Source organism: Hyperolius riggenbachi, chromosome 1, assembly GCF_040937935.1.
Source record: "Hyperolius riggenbachi isolate aHypRig1 chromosome 1, aHypRig1.pri, whole genome shotgun sequence".
Lineage (NCBI taxonomy): Eukaryota > Metazoa > Chordata > Amphibia > Anura > Hyperoliidae > Hyperolius > Hyperolius riggenbachi.
Window position 1 is genome coordinate 489,419,787 of NC_090646.1, and position 19,852 is coordinate 489,439,638.

Below are 19,852 nucleotides of genomic sequence, written 5' to 3' on the forward strand. Positions count from 1 at the left end.
TTCGTACAATTCCTGTCTGGCACTTGTGGAGGTACAGAGGATTGGTTCCTCTGCACTCCCCAGCGCCATCTGCCGACAGGAATTTCCCTCTACAGGTGCGTAGCACCTTTTGCTGGGTGCCTGCAAATATACGCTTGTGGAGGATTTCCGCCGTGTCAGCACACGCGTTGTGCGCTGATCACGGAGAAAGTTCCACAATCGTTACAATAGGTATATGGTTAATAGTCATACGACAAACCTATCAATCTCCCATTGTTTTTATTATAGACCCCACACCAAGAACCCTACATGTTTCGTTTCATTTAACGATGTTTTGGCTGCTGCCTTCGCTGCTGCCTTGCTGCCATACTTGCTGCTACTTTAATATGTGTACTATGTGATTCTGATAATTTCTTTATTATTTTAGCACTTTTTGCACTCTGGCACTTTAATACTATTTACTCCTGACGAAGTTTCTAATTAAATGAAACTAAACATGTAGGGTTCTTGGTGTGGGGTCTATAATAAAAACAATGGGAGATTGATAGGTTTGTCGTATGACTATTAACCATATACCTATCAACCCAATTGTGGTCACGTTGTTCACTATTAGTAGTATCTGTATTCCGTCCAATTTTAGCTCAATGAATTAAAAGTTATATTTTATTCTTATTTGCCCTCCTACAAGGTACCAATTGTGAATTATTGCTACTATACTCACCTGTTTTTCTGCAGTTTGGGAGTTGCAAGCTAGTTTGACTGCTACGCAGAATTCTGGGTGCAGTGAGATTGAAGTTAGGGAGTCGGTGTGTGTTCCAGTAAACATTCCTGTACATCCCGCTCATGATGATGAAATCCAGTCTCAGCTTATGGTGGAACCATTCCTGGGACATCTGCCCTGCCTGCAGGAGGTATTTAATGTTCAGCCCTGTAACATGGATAGTTCAGAACCCTTCATAGAAAACTTGGAAAATGACATTTCAGAGGTCTTAGTTGATGTTTTGGAGGTTTCCAAGTCCCTCCTAAAGGGTGCAGAACTGCTAGGAGATACCTCCTGCTCCCCAGATCCGTCTGAGGTTTTGCCCACTTCAGTGGGCATTGCTGTTGTGCTGACTACTGTTGCAGCTCTGGAGGAGCTTCAGTCTTGTGTAGTCAATGATGAATATGGGGTAGATACCAGTACAGTCACAGAAATTTCTAGGTTTGAGTCCAAGCCTTCTTTTGAAAGTCCAGTGCTTGTGACCACTGCTCGTGATGATTGTCTGCCCGGTTCTGGTTTTGGTCTTGTCGTGACGGACTCTGAGGTTGACAGTTCCTCGATATGTCCTGAGGTTCCCCTTGGGCTAGTGTACCCCGATGTGTTCTGTGACCCAGAAAGCCCAAGTGTGTCTCGGTTGCCAGCCTGCTCAGATGCTTCCTCGGTGGAAACCAGTTCTGATGTTGCCTGCCTGCCTGCATGCCCAGAGGTGGTCCCTGAAGGCCCTGGTCTTGATGCTTGTCCTGGTAATTCTGAATCCAGAATTGTCATTGGTTCCATAGGGGTTCTTGATAGTTCTCCGTGTGAGCCTGGTGATCGTTCTGCCCTCCTGGGGTCTCTGCGGAGCTTCAAAGTGTTCTGGGAGATCCTGGGAGAAATATTTCCTGGTACCTTGAATGAGATCAGCAGTGGGTGCTTTGTGGAAAGAGACACTTCGAATGGGTATTGTGGCAGGTTTGGTATTTTTGGACGGTCCCTGGAAGGTGGTGGGCATGGCTCGGTGGGTGTCGATGGCTTCTTCTCTGGCATTCACAGTCCTGATGGGTGTTACACTGAGACTCGTGGTACTGATGGGCATGTTTCGGTGGCTTCTCCTTCCGATGCGGTCGGTTTCGGGTGGGCTGACTCTGGAATTGGGCCTTGTCGGGCTGTCCCGACCTTCATGAGTCTTCAGTTAGAGTCTTTTGCAAATATTAGGTTAGAGGCTCGTCTGGAATCCGACCCTAGAGGGGGGGGGGGGGGGGGGTACTGTAATGATCCGCTCAGCTGCCTGCGCAGGCAGGCAGCTTTTTGACCACTGTTCAGGTCTGCATTCTGCAGGTCTCTGGAAGAGAGACTTTTTGTCAGTTTTGCAGCTTGCTGCTGCTGAGGAATTTGCATACGTTTGTCATGCAAATTGCCTAGCCACATCCTTTGTAGGCTTTTTCTATATATACCATGTGATTCCACAGTACGTCGCTGGTCATAAGGGTTTGTCCTGTGAAACACTCCTGGAGTGTCAGCCTTGCTTATTGTTGGAAGATTAGCTTAGAGTAATTCCTGGGACTGCACTAGGCATCCTTGCTAGAGCAGTCAGGATTGTATTATTTGTATTGCCTGTTCTGTCCGTCTGTTGTGCTTGGATCACACTAGCCTCTAGCAGTAGTGGCTGTGGATCCTTCTGGTCTGCAACTCTCTTGCTATACTTGGATCGCACTTGCTCTGACGGTAAGAGCAGTGGATCCTGCTAGCTCTGTTGCCTTACTTGGGTCACACTCGCTCTGGCGGAAAGAGCAGTGGATTGTATCTCGCACTTATCCCTGTTTTTGTGTACCTGACTTGTCTACTACGAACGCTTGCTGGAGGCTCGGTGAGGTAACCGTTAAGCAAGCGCTCGCGTCCTCTGTTTCATGTTTGTCTGTCGGTGGTTAATTAGGCGTGCTTGTCTCTGTTGTGCTTAACACACGGAGACCGCGCAGAAAACGCGTTCGCTGTTGCGAATGAGTGCGGTGTTCGCGTTTAGTTAGCGTTTGTTATTTTCCTTATCTTCTCATTGTATGATTTGCTGTGCCTTTGCTACTCTCGTGCTCTGCCTTGCTGTAGCCTTGTGTCACCTCTGGCAATCGCCTCTCTCGCCATTGCGTTCCTACTTCATATCTGCTGTTGTGTGTGCACCGTCGCGGGTTGGCGACTAGATTGGGGCACATACATACATTCTATCCCTGTGCTCATTCTCTTTCGCAATCGCTTCTCTTGCGATTGCGTTCTCACTTGGTTTCCTCTGTTGTGTGGCCGCCGTCGCAGGTTGGCGGCTAGATTGGTGGACATACATACATTCCTCATCTGTGCTTATTCGGTCTTGTGTCGCTGGTAGCAACCGCCATCTCAGGCGATTGCCTTCTCACCTTATCTTCCTGGTTGTGTGTTCATCGTCGCAGGGTGGCGACTAGATTGGTGGACACACATACTCTCTGTCGCTTTGATCTCTCTCTTTCGGGGCTATCTTTCCCTGCGTTTCTTACCTTCGTACAATTCCTGTCTGGCGTCTGTGGCAGGGCAGAGGAGCTGTTCCTCTGCACTCCACAGCTCCACCTGCCGACAGGAATTTCCCTCTACAGGTGCATTGCACCTTTTGCTGGGTTCCCTCAAATTATACGCTTGTGGAGGATTTCCGCAGTGTCAGCGCACGTCCTGTGCGCTGATCACGGAGAGAATTCCACAATCGTTACAGTTCTAAAATGACAATGTACAAATAATGTCTAAGTAGCAGTGTAAACATTTTCCTACTTTTCCTGTTAAATATCAGAGCCCAAAAGCTTAAATTCATGGTGTGTAGGATTGAGCTCTATTGGAACAAATCATTCTCAAAAGGGGTGTCTGCTTCAATGCACAGCCAGTGTAGTTTTTTTGCATATCAGACTACAGAGAAAAAAAAATGAAAAGCTGTGGTGTCACAGACAATTACAAATGTTTATAACAAGTTACATTTCCTCTGCTCTCTTCAGACACTTCAGTCACAGACACAGGACTTTCTCTCACACATGCAGGGTTAACAGATGCACTGTGATGAAATTTCCCCTCCCCTTATGGCTCACTCTGCCGTCGGATTTGAGCAGACTTGCCGTCAGTTTAAGAGTGAAAGGAATTTGATACAGTAAACAAAAGAGATAAGCAAGTCAAATGTATACACCATTAGCTACCAGCACTTCAGGAATTCTCTCAATCTCAGGTTAAAAAACATGTTAATCGATAGTGTTCCTTTAAGATGACGGAATCTGCTTAGAATTAACTGAGACCAAATGTCAGTATTTGGCCACAATAAGAAATATACCCTGTATTTGGCTTGTAAATATACTGATTTCCCATTATCCTTTGCAGTATTATACTGCTCTCTAATGCCATGGCAGGTGGATCAACTTGGGACATTGACACTGGATGCATGTAATGCAGTCCATTCTGGAATATCAGTATCCACTAGAGATGAGGGTTTGTCTGGCTGGAATAAATGATACCCACTTATGATAGGCCACATGTAATTTTGAATGGTCAGAAAAGCATTGACAGGAAAAGCCAAATTTGATGTTTCATGGGTTAGTATGCGTACCACAACAGATGTTAGCAGTTCAGTCCAGGAGTCAGACATATTATATTAATATTTGCCTTGAGTCATCGTTTAATTACAGCATAACAATTAATTATAGACTGTAATTCAATAAATTAAGGCTGCTTTGTCTGGCAAAATACTCTTCTGTTTTGTCACCAGTAGATAAAACTGTGTTGCTCTAAGGCAGTGCTGTCCAACTTCGCGGGCATGGAGGGCCGTTTTTTTTCCAGGCCACATGGTGGAGGGCCGGCAGACAACCCCCCCCACACACACCGAAAAAAAAAAACTAGGAGCAGTTTCCCCACAAAATGCAGATGTCCCCACAAATCGCTGTCAGATTGCCTGCTGTAATGTAATATTTCCAGCCCCCCCTCCGCTCCTCTCGTCTCGTTCCCCCGTGCTGCCGCCGCCACACCTCAGATCAGCCGCGGGTAGGAGATAGCAACCAGCCACACCAGCGCTCGGCAGCCGCGCTGTGAATTTAAATGCAGGAAGTGACATCATCGGTCACGTCCCGCATTTAAAGTCCCCCGTGCGGCTGCCGTGCGCGGTGTAGCTGGTTCCTATCTCCTGCTCGCCGCCGGTCTGAGAGTTGAGGCGGCGGCTGCACGGGGGAACTAGGGGAGATTAGCGGAGGGGGGCTGTAATTTATTACATTACATCAGAGGAATGGGGGAAAAGTTTAAAAAAAAAAAAAAGCTCTGGAGACACGGAGGCTAACACTGCCACAGCAGGGGGGCCGCAGCAGAAGGCCTGGCGGGCCGGATGCGGCCCGCCAGTTGGACAGCACTGCTCTAAGGCATACATGTCAAACTCCGGCCCAGGGCAAATCTGACCCTCAGAGCCATTCAATTTGGCCCTAAAGTGGTTTCCCCACTTTGCATTATGTTTGGCCTACTCTAGACCACCAGGGAAGTTATATTATTATTATTTAGTATTTATATAGCGCCGACATATTACGCAGCGCTGTACAATGTATATATATATCTTGTCACTAACTGTCCCTCAAAGGAGCTCACAATCTAATCCCTACCATTGCCATATGTCTATATATTATGTAGTGTAAGTACTGTAGTCTAGGGTCAATATATTGGAGGTAAAGCCCTAGAACACCAGGGATCCCATATAGGGGAGGTAGGGGGGAAGCACTAAACACCAGGGAACTGTATAGGGGAGGGTGGGGGCCACTAGACACCGGGGAACTGTATAGGGGTTGGAGGGGAGCCATTAGACACCAGGGAACTTTATAAGGGAGGGAAGTGGCCAATAGACATTGAGGTTGGCGCACGACTAGGTTCCATTGTTCAATATGAGCCCGCTTTGTATTTGAGTTTGACACCCATGTTCTAAGGTTTCAAATTTCGTGCAGTGTAAAATGATACATTACCGCCCCAACTTGATCGCCATGGGACCTGCAAGTAGTGCTCCAAGGAAACCGCCCAGCGGGTAAACCGATACTATTATGGACCAGATTAAGGTGATAATCCAACTTTCCAGCTGTGTCCCATTGCGCTCCAGCCATGTTTCATTCACAAATTTCTGTATATGCTATAATTGTAAACAGACAAACATTCTTTGTAAAACTTCAGACAAAGTAACAAAGGCACAGGTTCATAAACAAATACCTTCTGTTTTAAGAAGGCAAATTATACTCAAACTCATTCTGTTAATCGGAACAATCGATAATTGCCTTGCGATACGTTTTTATCATTCAAATTGCGTCAAAAGATCGAATCTGAAAAATTGTACCGTTAATGGGCACCTTATTAATTACACAATCTTACAACTTATATGTAGTACTAGTTAAGCCCGTTTGAAAATGGGCTCTAGGTCTGTCACCGCCACTACAGCGTGCCCCCGCCGCGCACGCACACATACCTGGCCGGCACGCCTCCTGGCCCGTCCTGCGTCCTGTCCCAACGGCTGTGTCAGTGCAGGACATGTGCAGTAGCGCAAAAGCACTGACACAGGGACATGGGACGCAGGGACACTTGTATTTTATTAGGTAGGATGAAGGAGTACCTAAAGCATGCATTCAAAGTATATTCACTTGGTTACCCTTCTACTACATAGATTCTGTAAGATTGTAAAATCAAGATTGTATCATTCGTGGGTAACCTTAACCTAAGAAGCCATTAATCCTTCAGTAGTACTGTGTTTATACTTCGGATATGAGATAGACTGTAATACTATAATGTACTGTATATTACGGAACATGGCAACTTTGCATAGCTTGTTTAGAATATAATCTTTACTCCAGGTTAAAATACATATACTGTATGCACACATATGTACTGTATATACTCGAGTATAAGTCTAGAAATTTAGGTCTGATTCACTTCATAAAAGTATGGGGGTCGCTGGCAACACTGAGCACACTGAGTAATGTGTGTACTAATAGTAACATTCCCATTTGCAGCAATTAACCCTGTGGTAAGTGATAATTTGAGGAAATGAAATGTTACTAATAGTAACATTCCCATTTGCAGCAATTAACCCTGTGGTAAGTGATAATTTGAGGAAATGAAATGCCAAGAAAACACTGGTCTGGAAGTCGTGGCCACAACAATTAACAAGGAAAGGGGCAGGGTAGGGGGGGGGGGGGGGGAGGGAATACTGGGCTGCATAAAAGGGAGTGAATAATTGCAGCACTTGTGGGCCTAGAGGAGTTATTGGCTGCAGTTACGGGACAGGAAAAGATTATTGGCTGCAAAACTGTATGCAGTAACCCCTCCTGAGCCCCAAGAGCAGCCATTAACTTTGCTGGGAAGACTTATACTTGAGTCAATAAAAAAATTCAGCTTGATAGGGTTGAATACTGGAGTCGACTTATATACAAGATGGACTTGTATTCAAGCATATACGATATATAAACAATAGCAAAAGATTTCATTAAAAAAAAAAAAATAAAGATTACTTTGTAAAGATGTGCTTAGATTTGCCAGCATACTCACAGCTGTGGGAGCATTGATGATAGTGAGATTGTACCCATATTGGAAGGTGCCTCCGATACCAGCAGCACACATAGTAAGGAGCAGAACCCATCCCTGAAACAAAGTACATATTTAAACAGTGACAGAAACTACAGGCCTGATTCACTAAAGGTGGCCACTAACTGTCCAATTTCTAGCGAAAAATCGTTTGAGCGATCAGAAATTCTGATCAGATTGGTTGTAAATAATCTCCATTGAGGGGCACAATCGATTACAAACGATTATAAAAATAGTTGTCCGATTTAATTTTTGTCAAATCTAAATTTGGATTTTCTTGTTAGTTGTGATAGATAGGAAGCAAAGATTGATTCATTGATGGTGTAGTGAACGATTTTTCTTCCGATCAGAATTTTCTGATCGCCTTAACGATTTTTCACTAGAAATTGGATCGTTAGTGGCCACCTTTAGGCATCTCCAGGGCTCTCTAAACACCTCCATCTGGGAAATCATAGGCAGGGGTCACATTTGTGGAAATCGCATGCGAAAATGTAAGTAACGCTTTCCTATGGGGCTGCTGCATTTTCAGGAACCATCTGCGATTCTGTATACCACTGTAGCCTGCACTACTTTTCTGCACAACATATGTGATTCCTCATTGATATTCACTCCCCTGCCTATGGCTACTGAACGCCAGGGCCGGGCCGAGGCGAGAGAGGCTCCAGCCTCAGGGCGCAGTGTAGGAGGGGGCGCACAACTCACTCAGCTTTCATTCCCCTATTGTGTCTGAAGCAGAGAGAAGTAAGAAAATGGGATACAGGCAGTGATTGCAAGCCAGATAACTAGAGATTAAGGTGTTGGGGGCCCTGTGGCACCTCTTAGTCTAATAGCAATCAGTGTGTGATGGCTGGGGTGGGGGGGATGGAGGGGCGCACTTTGGTGTCTCAGCCTTGGGTGCTGGAGGACCTTGTCCCGGCTCTGCTGAACGCAGTTTGGAACTGGACCAATCAAATCTAGCAGGTGCTGCATTTCATTAACCCATTTCCAAGGCACACAGATTTGCATACAATTATGATCTTACAATAGAAGATTAGGGCCCTTTTCCACTAGTTTGCATAAAATTATGATCTTACAATAGAGTGTTAGGGCCCTTTTCCACTAGCTGCGATCCGATGAGAAAATGTTTTCATTGTAAACGCAATTGTAAAAAAAAAAAAAAAAAATCAATCGATAAATGCTTAAAATTTTAATTTTTTTCTGCAATTGTTGTGGCAATTTTGCTAAAATCTAGCAATCGCTGACACGATTTTTTGGATGATTTTTGGTGTGAAACTGCCCTAAGTGAAGAATAATCACTATTACTGTTTGTAACGGTGATCATTCTTAAACAATAGACATTCATTAGTTCAGGGAATACATGTTCCCTTGCACCAATGAATGCAACTGTTACAGCTGATGTGCACAAGACTCACGGGAGTATGTGCTCACATGTGTACATGCGTGGCAGACATTTAAAACACAGTACGCATACCTACGCCCCTGGGTGGTATAAAGTGAACTTTTATGGGGCGTAGATATGTATACCAAGGGTTAGGATATGGTTAAAGTGTACCATAACTGACATGGGACTTGATGAGATAAACATGGGTAAATATAGTATTAGTCCTACTAAGAACTTGCCTAAGATCCTTTTTATATTTTTTCTTCATTGCAATAAACCAGTGGTTTTAATGAAGCAAATGAGGCAGGCGAACAATAGTCAAATTTGACTGAAAAGTAAACAGAAGCCAAAACACTACTATTTGGCTGAAGAAACACTCCTGATAATTTATTGGTGAAAAATTCAAAATAATGTTATTTCTGTTTGTTTTCCAGCTAAATTAATCACTGTCATGCCTCTTGTTTAGGATTCATTTTTAAAAATAGCAGCCCTTAAATTTAAAATAAGAATATGATACTCCCACAAAGGTCTAGTGTATTACTACACATACAATCACTTACATGTATTTCATAAGTTTATTTTCAGCTCAGGTTTGTTTAAATCACTATTGAGCTTTAACATTATCTGCTTCCGTACTAGCAGTTTCTGCCCCCTTATGGACCAGAGACTGCTGGCATTGTAAAACGGCGCTTACCGATGAACCGGCGCAATCATCCGCCGCCCCCACCGGTCACGCTGTTCTGTCCCCGCCGCAGGTCCCTCTCTCTGCCGTTCCTATGACAGCAGAGCTGTGCAAGCATGTCAGGAGCCACTTTCATTGGCTCCTGATGCTGTCAATCAATGTAAGCCAATGGGATTGGCTTACAGTGATGACAGGGTCGGAAGCCTATGAAATTGCCTCCTAACTGGCTCACACAGCTCTGCCGTCATTGACGGCAGGGCGAGTGATTTGTGGCGGGGAGAGAGAGGCGCGATCGGCAGGGGCAGCAGAACCGCGTGGCGATGAGTGTTAAAATCTACATCCTGTCAGATCCGCGCAGGCACATGCAGGACGTAGATATCAACTGCGTCGGTCCAGAACGGTTAAGCAACAGAACCAACTACTTAATAACATCAAAGACCCTTAAAAGATTGATTTAGACAGTTATACAAGTGTAGCACTGTAGATTAATGGATCATAGTGGTTAATAAAGCATCATAGGAGCACATGAGGCATGGTAAACCTATGTTATACTGTATGTGTTAGGGCCCCAAGTATTTATGCAAGAGGAAAAAATAGCTCATGAAAACAGCACCACACTATGATAATGTAAACAATGTATGACAATTTTATTAAATATATATCATTCCAAAAACAGAATAAAAACACTTAAAAACTATTCATACCCTCCATAATATAGTTGCTGAACCATAAGTAGCAATCTGTTCTGTCCCAATGACTTTAAGAGCCCAGGAACTGCAAAATCAGCTGATTAGAGAATAGTATTCATCTACTCCACTCCTTTAGAATGAAGTGTCAAAGGGTAGCAATAAAATGAGGGAGACTGAGAACAGCCACATCTCAAGAATGCATATCTTATGAAATCTCTGGGCACAATTATGACTGCAATCTAGTTACTGTTAACAATGTACCTTGGTCTATTGTCCTAGCAACTTTGTTGCTGAAATACTGTAATCTTGCATATATATTGCACGTGCTTCACCCCTCCTCTGGAATCCCCTGCCACATCACATCTGTCACTCTCCAACCTAGGACCTCAGAACTGTGAGGCGCTGACATCACACTGTGGGAGGGGTTTTACCACATTACCAGTCACACAGAGTCCCCTGATGATCCATTTGAGAAAAGGAATAGATTTCTCATAGGAAAGGGGGTATCGGCTATTGATTGGGATGAAGTTCAATTCTTGGTTACGGTTTCTCTTTAAAGGATGGGAATAAAGTTTAGGGTCAATTAAACACATTTTTCAGAAGATAAAATACATACATTTGCAGAGATCTGTACGAGTCCTGAAATAGGGACAAATAAATAAGAAAGAAAGTGGGACAGAAGGATTTGGTTCTCAAAGAGGGACTGTCCGTCCAAAAGAGGGACAGTTGTGAGCTATGGTTAGAGGCTTTTATTGCCCTACTTCCATTGCCTGCCATCTGCAGAAAGAGCAGGCAGATAAGGACTGCTGTAGTAAGCAGTAGCAATGAGCAAACAACTTTCATCTGCTTGGATCCCTTTAAGTTGGCCATTAACAGCACAATTCTTCAAACGATCGATTTTCTGATTCGTTCGTAATACCGCTCAGACACAATCACTCGAGCCAACTAACAGAAGTAAAGCTGCTATCCAGTGAGATCAGATTAATGGAATTGATCAGAAAAAGGGAGCGATTCCTTTCATCTTATCAAGCTTTACTTCAGTTAGTGGGCAGGAATGATAGTTTCTGATTGATATTATGATTGAATCGGAGAATTGATCGTCCAAAGAAGCATTTAGGAAGGACTTTGCAAATGGGAGTAATTTGGTGTCAGGAAGAGATTAATGTTAGCGGAAGAGGATAAAATGGGGGAGGGGTAAGGTTAGGGTTAGGCATTAGGAAGCAGAAACATTGCTGATCGACAATGAAGAGAAATTTCGCACTTCATCTTACAATCGATCAAATAACAACTAAATTGTTAGTATTTGAATGGGTTGGTTATTTTATATGGTTTGGTCTATACTCCCCTGTATAAACTAAACACACACACACGTAGGGCTTGTTCACACTAAGGGGGCTTTTGGCTTTTTTTTTAAGCGGCTGCGATTTTCAAAATCGCCCTAAAAGCGCTTGTGCAATGATTCCCCATGAGAGTGTTCACATATGAGTGGTTTACTATCCGCTCACCGAAGCGCTTCCTGTACCATTTTGGGGGTGATTTGCCTCAATGGAAGGTGTAGGGAAATCACTAAATGCTTGAAAAAGCGCTTGGTATAGCGATTTCCTGAGTGCTTTTAAGAATAAATACATTGGTCTTGAGTCACAAAGCGGTGCTAACAGTTAGCACGCTAGTGAAAAGCCCATTATCACGCCTAAACTCAGTTTAGGCCTGATAAAATAAACTCGCACGTAAAGTTTTATGCGCACAAAGTTTAAGCGCGCAATGCCATTAAACCCTATGCAACGTTTCACGCGCACCGGACTTGCAAGTTTTTCCCTCAAAGCGGTGCTAACCTACTTAGTGCAATGCTTATCACGCCCAGAAGTCTTTAGGCGTGCTAAGTAGGTTAGCACCGCTTTGTGAATCAAGCCCAATGTATTTATTCATTTCTGGGTCAAAGAGTTCACTTCCTGATTTGCGTCAGGAAGTGAAAACACAAATCACTCTGAAAAAGCGTTTAGAAAAGCGTTTACAAAAGAAATCGCAATGTGGAGGAAAAAAATAGCACACAAAATCGCAGAACGCTGGCATCAGCGATTTTAGATGTGAACAAGGCCTTAGAACTGTCACCTGAAATTATCATTTGTATGTCAGTCGACAGCCTAGTTAAGTCACTTTGCGGATATTGTTCATCTTTCAGAGTACCTGATTCTGTGCAGGACAGGGAGAGTATGAATGGGGTGCACCTCAATATAATATGGAACTTCAAAAGAATAAGAATGTCAGTAGTTAATCCATATACAACAACGTCAAAAATCTAAATCGCCTCAGGCGCCCGCCATTCAGCCTTACATCACAGAGTGCTGCATTACCACACACATAGTAAATATATACAGCATCTCACGCAATACAAGGGGGAGGTTTAGGTTTGCAGGTGGCCCTTTCCTTTGCGTTGCACAATTGTGTATGTGGGAGGGAAAGTGAGGCCACCGGGGTCAAAGGGGCAGCACAGGACATACAACGGCACTCAGGGACAGGCGACAGGGAAGAATAACACCGTCACTGATGCGTGACCTACATGTCACCTTCTGCCGCGACGTCACAGCGCACATCTGCCAATTCCTACCTGGCTACGTATGCCAGCCCGATCCCGGGGCTCTTCCCCGCCCCCCTCATCCTCCATTCGTACCGGGGGCTTGTGGGAGGGGCGTCTTGTGCGTATAGCTCAGCGTGAGGCTCCCGGAGTGCGCAGCGCAGTCAGAGGCTGCCGAGTATGGGCACTGCACTGCAGTATAGCTGCACCATGCTGAGTGACACTGCAAGACTCTGTGCTATACACGTTCTGGATGGACTACTAGGCTGTGTCAGCAAGCGCTGGAAGTGCTCTCTGGGTGCAAGACATACACACACATGCATACATTACATGGCTGATCTGAACTCTTGCACACTGCACAGTACATAAGGAAAGCAGAGAGACATGCACCCTGCATGCATGCATACCTCCCAACTTTTTGAGATGAGAAAGAGGGACACTTAAAGGGACACTTAAGTAAAAAAAAAAATGAGTTTTACTCACCTGGGGCTTCCAATAGCCCCCTGCAGCTGTCCGGTGCCCTCGCCGTCTCCCTCCGATCATCCTGGCCCCGCCGGCAGCCACTTTTTGTTTCGGTGACAGGAGCTGACAGGCTGGGGACGCGAGTGATTCTTCGTGTTCCTGGCCTCAATAGCTCCATCTATGCTGCTATAGCATATATCATATAGCAGCATAGAGGGTGCTAATGTGTCTGGGAACGCGAAGAATCACTCATGTCCCCAACCTGTCAGCTCCTGTCACCGAAACAGGAAGTGGCTGCCGGCGGGGCCAGGATGATCGGAGGGAGACAGCGAGGGCACCGGACAGCTGCAGGGGGCTATTGGAAGCCCTAGGTGAATAAAACTAATTTTTTTTGTTTGACTTAAGTGTCCCTTTAAGCCACGCCCCTGATGTACCCCTGATCACACCCCCCTAGTCACGCATACCATAAAGATTTCATAAGAAAAATATGTTGTTTTATAATTCAAACCACGCTGGTCCTTTCTATCCTGGTTCATTTTCCTTCACATTAACATTTTAAAATTAGTAATTATCAATTTAAAGGATGGGAATAAAGTTTAGAGTCAATCAAACACATTTTTTAGTAGAGAAATATATATATTTACGTAGAAAGAGGGACAAAGTCCTGGAAGAGGGACAAATGAACAGGAAAGAGGGACAGGGCTCCCGAAGAGGGACTGTCTTTCCAAAAGAGGGACAGTTGGGAGCTATGTGTATATACTTTAGAGCAGGGCTGCGATCTACCGGTAGATCTCGACCGCCTGATTGGTAGATCGACTATTGCTGTCAGATTCTGCTGCTGGCCGCTGATTTCGCGGGGAGGAGAGAGGCGTGGCTGAGAGGCCAGGGGCGGCTCTGCCATGAAGCAGTGTCATGGCTGGGGGCGGCGCTGGAAGCAATACTTCCTACTCTAGCAGCACCCCTCAGCAGCCGAATTGGGAGTGGAGACCAGGACGCCACCGCTGGAGCTGGAGGAAGGTAAGTGCTAACCTATATTATAGGGATATATGCCCAGCTAACCTATACTACAGGCACATATGCCCAGCAAACCTATATTACAGGGACATATGCCCAGCTAACCTATACTACAGGCACATATGCCCAGCTAACCTATACTACAGGTACATATGCCCAGCTAACCTGGCCTGCTTTAGAGAGTTTAGCCTGTCTAATTCCCCCTTATCTGTGACTAAACACAAGTTGTAATTTGATTCCTTACCTGTTTCAGCTGACTTCCATGGCAGAGAGCTCATTTGTAAACACAGAATGTTAATGTTACGTCTTTAAATGGTTGTTATGCTGCTGCTTATCTTTTAGAGCAGAGAGGAAGTTCTGAGTTCAGGTCTGCTTTTAAGAAAACCTAAAGTGACAGTAAAGTCCCCAGTTTAACTTCCAGCCCCCTATAGTCATCCTGGTCCCTCACTGTCTTTCCACTCTCCTCCATTCACCCGATGTCCCCTCTGAAATGTTGGATTTCGAAGGGGCGCAGCAGCAGCTGAAGGAAGAAGAACAGAAATACAGCGATGGAGCAGGATAACTACAGGGTGCTGGAAGAAGGCCTAGGTAGGTTAATTACACTAAGGGCCCATTCACACTTGAGTGTTTTGCCGGCGATTTCGACAAAACGCTCAAACGCTAGCGCTTTTGAAAGTGCTAGTGTAATGAAACTCTATGTGCCCGTTCTTACTTGGGTGATTTGTGCTAATCGCCGCAAATCGCCCAAAATAGTGAAACGCAAACGCATAGCCTGCACCATTTTCAGGCGATTTCCCGGCGACCACGTTTCAGTGCTATAGAAGCGCTAATCACTGAGAAATCGCTGCACTGTCCAGTGATTTTTCCACGTGAAATTGCAGAAAAATCTCTCCTGCAAAATGCCGGTAAAAATCGCTGGCGTTTTGCGTTTCTAAGTGTGAATGGGCCCTCAGGCCTCGTTCACATCTGTTGCACTGAGAAACGTGCAAAAGCGCGTTAAAAAACGCATGCGCTTGTGCGCACTTTAGTGTGCGCTTCAGTATGTTACGCTTTTTTTAAGCCCCTTTTTCTTATTGTAGCAGTAGCAGTTGCCAATAAAGCTTTGTTTTCATATGTAAATGTATCTTTTTTCCCAATTAGGGGTAATAAAAACGCATGCACTTCTACGCGCTTGTATGCACTAAAAGTGGACCCATTCACTTGCATTGATGTGCACTTTACAGCTCAAAGCACAGAAATACATGCAACCCTACGTTTTTGTAACGCTACTCAGCGCAGCGCATAGATGTGAACCAGGCACATTTAATTACATGGGAAAATCAATACCTTGCAGAACGCGCAGGGCAATGCGCTGTGAAAAGCGCACAGAAACGTACCTGATGTGAACGAGGCCTTAAGGCTGGAACCCACAAGGGCGATTTTGAGAGCATTTTTGGAGAGTTACAGAACGCTAGCGTTTTGCCAAAACGCTCAGCTAATGTAAATGGATGGGGCAACTTCTACTGGAGCATTTGCGATTCCTCAAATCACAAACGCAGGACATGCAGCATTTTGGGAGCGTTAGCGCTTCAATGTAAAGTATATAAATGCTGGCATAATCGCTCATCAAAACCTGCATGGAGCGATTTTGCTAGCGTTTTAACGTTACCACACACTGTAACAAAATTAAAATTAATTGAAAGGACCAATCAGATTTTAAAACGCTAATCGCTACACAATCGCTGGCAAATTGATACACTTTATAAAATCACTTCCTAAAATGCTCATGAAACCGCTGACAAACTGCTCATACAAAATGCTAGCGCTTGCGATTAGCGATATTGTTTTGCAGTGGGTTCCATGCCGTAGCCTCCCTGGCGGTAAGCCCGACCTGAGCTCGGGCTGGGAGAGATGAGCTGCCAGCGGTAAGCCCGAGCTCAGGTCAGGCTGAGGAATTCCCTGCACTTTAGGAGTCCTGCGCGCGATCGCTGCTGCGCAGCGGGACTCCACCATCTCCCCCGGCTCTCCTCCGCCTTCCCCGGCCTTTCTTTCTGCATTGCTGGCCGCCGGGATCCCCACAGCCCCGTTCTTGTTCCGGGGACCCGGCGGCCAATCAGAGAGCAGCGTGACGTCACGGGGCGGGACAAAAATTTAAGGTGGCCCTGAAGAGTCGCACAGGGCAGAAGAAAAAATACATAAATAAAAGCGATTTGCATTTGTATATACATATACTGTATATACTGTATATATATGTATATACTGTATGTATATACATATATAATGTATACATATATACATATATATATATATATATATATATGTATATATATGTATGTATATATATATATATATATATATATATATATACATATATATATATATATATACACATATATACATATATATATATACATATATAGTCGCACAGGGCAGAAGAAAAAATACATAAATAAAAGCGATCTGCATTTGTATATACATATATACTGTATATGCATATATATGTATATACTGTATGTATGTACATATATACTATATATATGTATATACTGTATGTATATATATGTATATACTGTATGTATATACATATATAATGTATATATGTATATATATATATATATATATATAGGTATATATATGCATATATATATATATATATATATATACACTGTGTGTATATATACATATTATATATATATATATATATATATATATATATATATATATATATATATATATATATATATATATATATACACACATACATATATAGTCGCACAGGGCAGAAGAAAAAATACATAAATAAAAGCGATCTGCATTTGTATATACATATATACTGTATATGCATATATATGTATATACTGCATGTATATACATATATACTATATATATGTATATACTGTATGTATATACATATATAATGTATATATATATATATATATATATATATATATATATATGCAGGTATGTATATATATATATATATATATATATATATATACACTGTGTGTATATATACATATTATTATTATTATACATATATATATATATATATATATATATATATATATATATATATATATATATATATATATATATATATATATATATATATATATATACATATATAGTCGCACAGGGCAGAAGAAAAAATACATAAATAAAAGCGATCTGCATTTGTATATACGTATATGCTGTATATATATGTATATACTGTATGTATATACATATATACTATATATATGTATATACTGTATGTATATATATATATGTATATACTGTATGTATATACATATATAATATATATATATATATATATATATATATATATATATACACACACAGGTATATATATATATATATATATATATATACATAAATATATACAGGGAGTGCAGAATTATTAGGCAAGTTGTATTTTTGAGGAATAATTTTATTATTGAACAACAACCATGTTCTCAATGAACCCAAAAAAATCATTAATATCAAAGCTGAATATTTTGGAAAGTAGTTTTTAGTTTGTTTTTAGTTTTAGCTATTTTAGGGGGATATCTGTGTGTGCAGGTGACTATTACTGTACATAATTAATAGGCAACTTAAAGAGACTCCGTAACAAAAATTGCATCCTGTTTTTTATCATCCTACAAGTTCCAAAAGCTATTCTAATGTGTTCTGGCTAACTGCAGCACTTTCTACTAACACAGTCTCTGTAATAAATCAATGTATCTTTCCCCTGTCAGACTTGTCAGCCTGTGTCTGGAAGGCTGCCAAGTTCTTCAGTGTTGTGGTTCTGCTATGAACTCCCCTTTATGCACTCTGCCTGTGTGTTATTTAGGATTAGAGCAGCTTCTCTCTTCTCTCTCTTATCTTTTACAAGCTGGATAAATCGTCCTCTGAGCTGGCTGGGCTTTCACATACTGAGGAATTACAAACAAGGGCAAAGCTGTTTGCAGGAAGAAAAGAGCAGCCTGAAACTTCAGTGCATGGGGGAAAGAAACAAATGATCTCTTGAGATTCAAAAGGAAGGCTGTATACAGCCTGCTTGTGTTTGGATGTATTTTCTATGTGTGGACATACTGTACATCAACCTACTTCCTGTTTTGGTGGCCATTTTGTTTGTTTACAAACAAACTTTTAAAAACTGTTTTTAACCACTTTTAATGCGGCGAGGAGCGGTGAAATTGTGACAGAGGGTAATAGGAGATGTCCCCTAACGCACTGGTATGTTTACTTTTGAGCGATTTTAACAATACAGATTATCTTTAACAAAAAACAAATATATACCCATTTCAATTATTTATTTTTACCAGTGAAACCAATATAACATCTCAACATTCACAAATATACATTTCTGACATTCAAAAACAAAACAAAAAGAAATCAGTGACCAATATAGCCACCTTTCTTTGCAAGGACACTCAAAAGCCTGCCATCCATGGATTCTGTCAGTGTTTTGATCTGTTCACCATCAACATTGCGTGCAGCAGCAACCACAGCCTCCCAGACACTGTTCAGAGAGGTGTAATGTTTTCCCTCCTTGTAAATCTCACATTTTATGATGGACCACAGGTTCTCAATGGGGTTCAGATCTGGTGAACAAGGAGGCCATGTCATTAGTTTTTCTTCTTTTATACCCTTTCTTGCCAGCCACGCTGTGGAGTACTTGGACGTGTGTGATGGAGCATTGTCCTGCATGAAAATCATGTTTTTCTTGAAGGATGCAGACTTCTTCCTGTACCACTGCTTGAAGAAGGTGTCTTCCAGAAACTGGCAGTAGGACTGGGAGTTGAGCTTGACTCCATCCTCAACCCGAAAAGGCCCCACAAGCTCATCTTTGTTGATACCAGCCCAAACTAGTACTCCACCTCCACCTTGCTGGCGTCTGAGTCGGACTGGAGCTCTCTGCCCTTTACCAATCCAGCCACGGCCCCATCCATCTGGCCCATCAAGACTCACTCTCATTTCATCAGTCCATAAAACCTTAGAAAAATCAGTCTTGAGATATTTCTTGGCCCAGTCTTGACGTTTCAGCTTGTGTGTCTTGTTCAGTGGTGGTCGTCTTTCAGCCTTTCTTACCTTGGCCATGTCTCTGAGTATTGCACACCTTGTGCTTTTGGGCACTCCAGTGATGTTGCAGCTCTGAAATATGGACAAACTGGTGGCAAGTGGCATCTTGGAAGCTACACGCTTGACTTTTCTCAGTTCATGGGCAGTTATTTTGCGCCTTGGTTTTTCCACACGCTTCTTGCGACCCTGTTGACTATTTTGAATGAAACGCTTGATTGTTCGATGATCGCGCTTCAGAAGCTTTGCAATTTTAAGAGTGCTGCATCCCTCTGCAAGATATCTCACTATTTTTGACTTTTCTGAGCCTGTCAAGTCCTTCTTTTGACCAAGTCCTTATTTTGCCAAAGGAAAGGAAGTTGCCTAATAATTATGGACACCTGATATAGGGTGTTGATGTCATTAGACCACACCCCTTCTCATTACAGAGATGCACATCACCTAATATGCTTAATTGGTAGTAGGCTTTCGAGCTTATACAGCTTGTAGTAAGACAACATGCATAAAGAGGATGATGTGGTCAAAATACTCATTTGCCTAATAATTCTGCACACCCTGTATATATATATATATATATATATATATATATATATATATATATATATATATATATATATATATATACACACACACACACACACACACATATATGTATATGTATATGGATTTTCACTACTTTCTGTCTGACTTATTTGTACAGTTT

At 42.7% G+C, this 19,852-nt stretch overlaps 1 protein-coding gene across 3 annotated transcripts in view; it reads right to left on the bottom strand.

Annotated features, from left to right (window-relative positions):
- Positions 1-19,852, bottom strand: part of SLC2A11 (solute carrier family 2 member 11) — an 89,345-nt gene that overhangs the window by 37,318 nt on the left and 32,175 nt on the right. The window contains exons 1-3 of one of the 3 annotated variants that reach the window (XM_068242636.1): positions 12,667-12,758; positions 7,274-7,366; positions 5,707-5,867 (exon numbers count right to left, since the gene is read on the bottom strand). In XM_068242636.1, coding sequence (XP_068098737.1) covers positions 5,707-5,867; positions 7,274-7,366; positions 12,667-12,723 — 311 coding nt within the window. In that variant the 5' untranslated portion in view covers positions 12,724-12,758. Of the gene's footprint in view, positions 1-5,706; positions 5,868-7,273; positions 7,367-12,618; positions 12,759-19,852 lie in introns of those variants that run through there. The other 2 variants (XM_068242650.1, XM_068242645.1) reach the window with 2 other exon arrangements.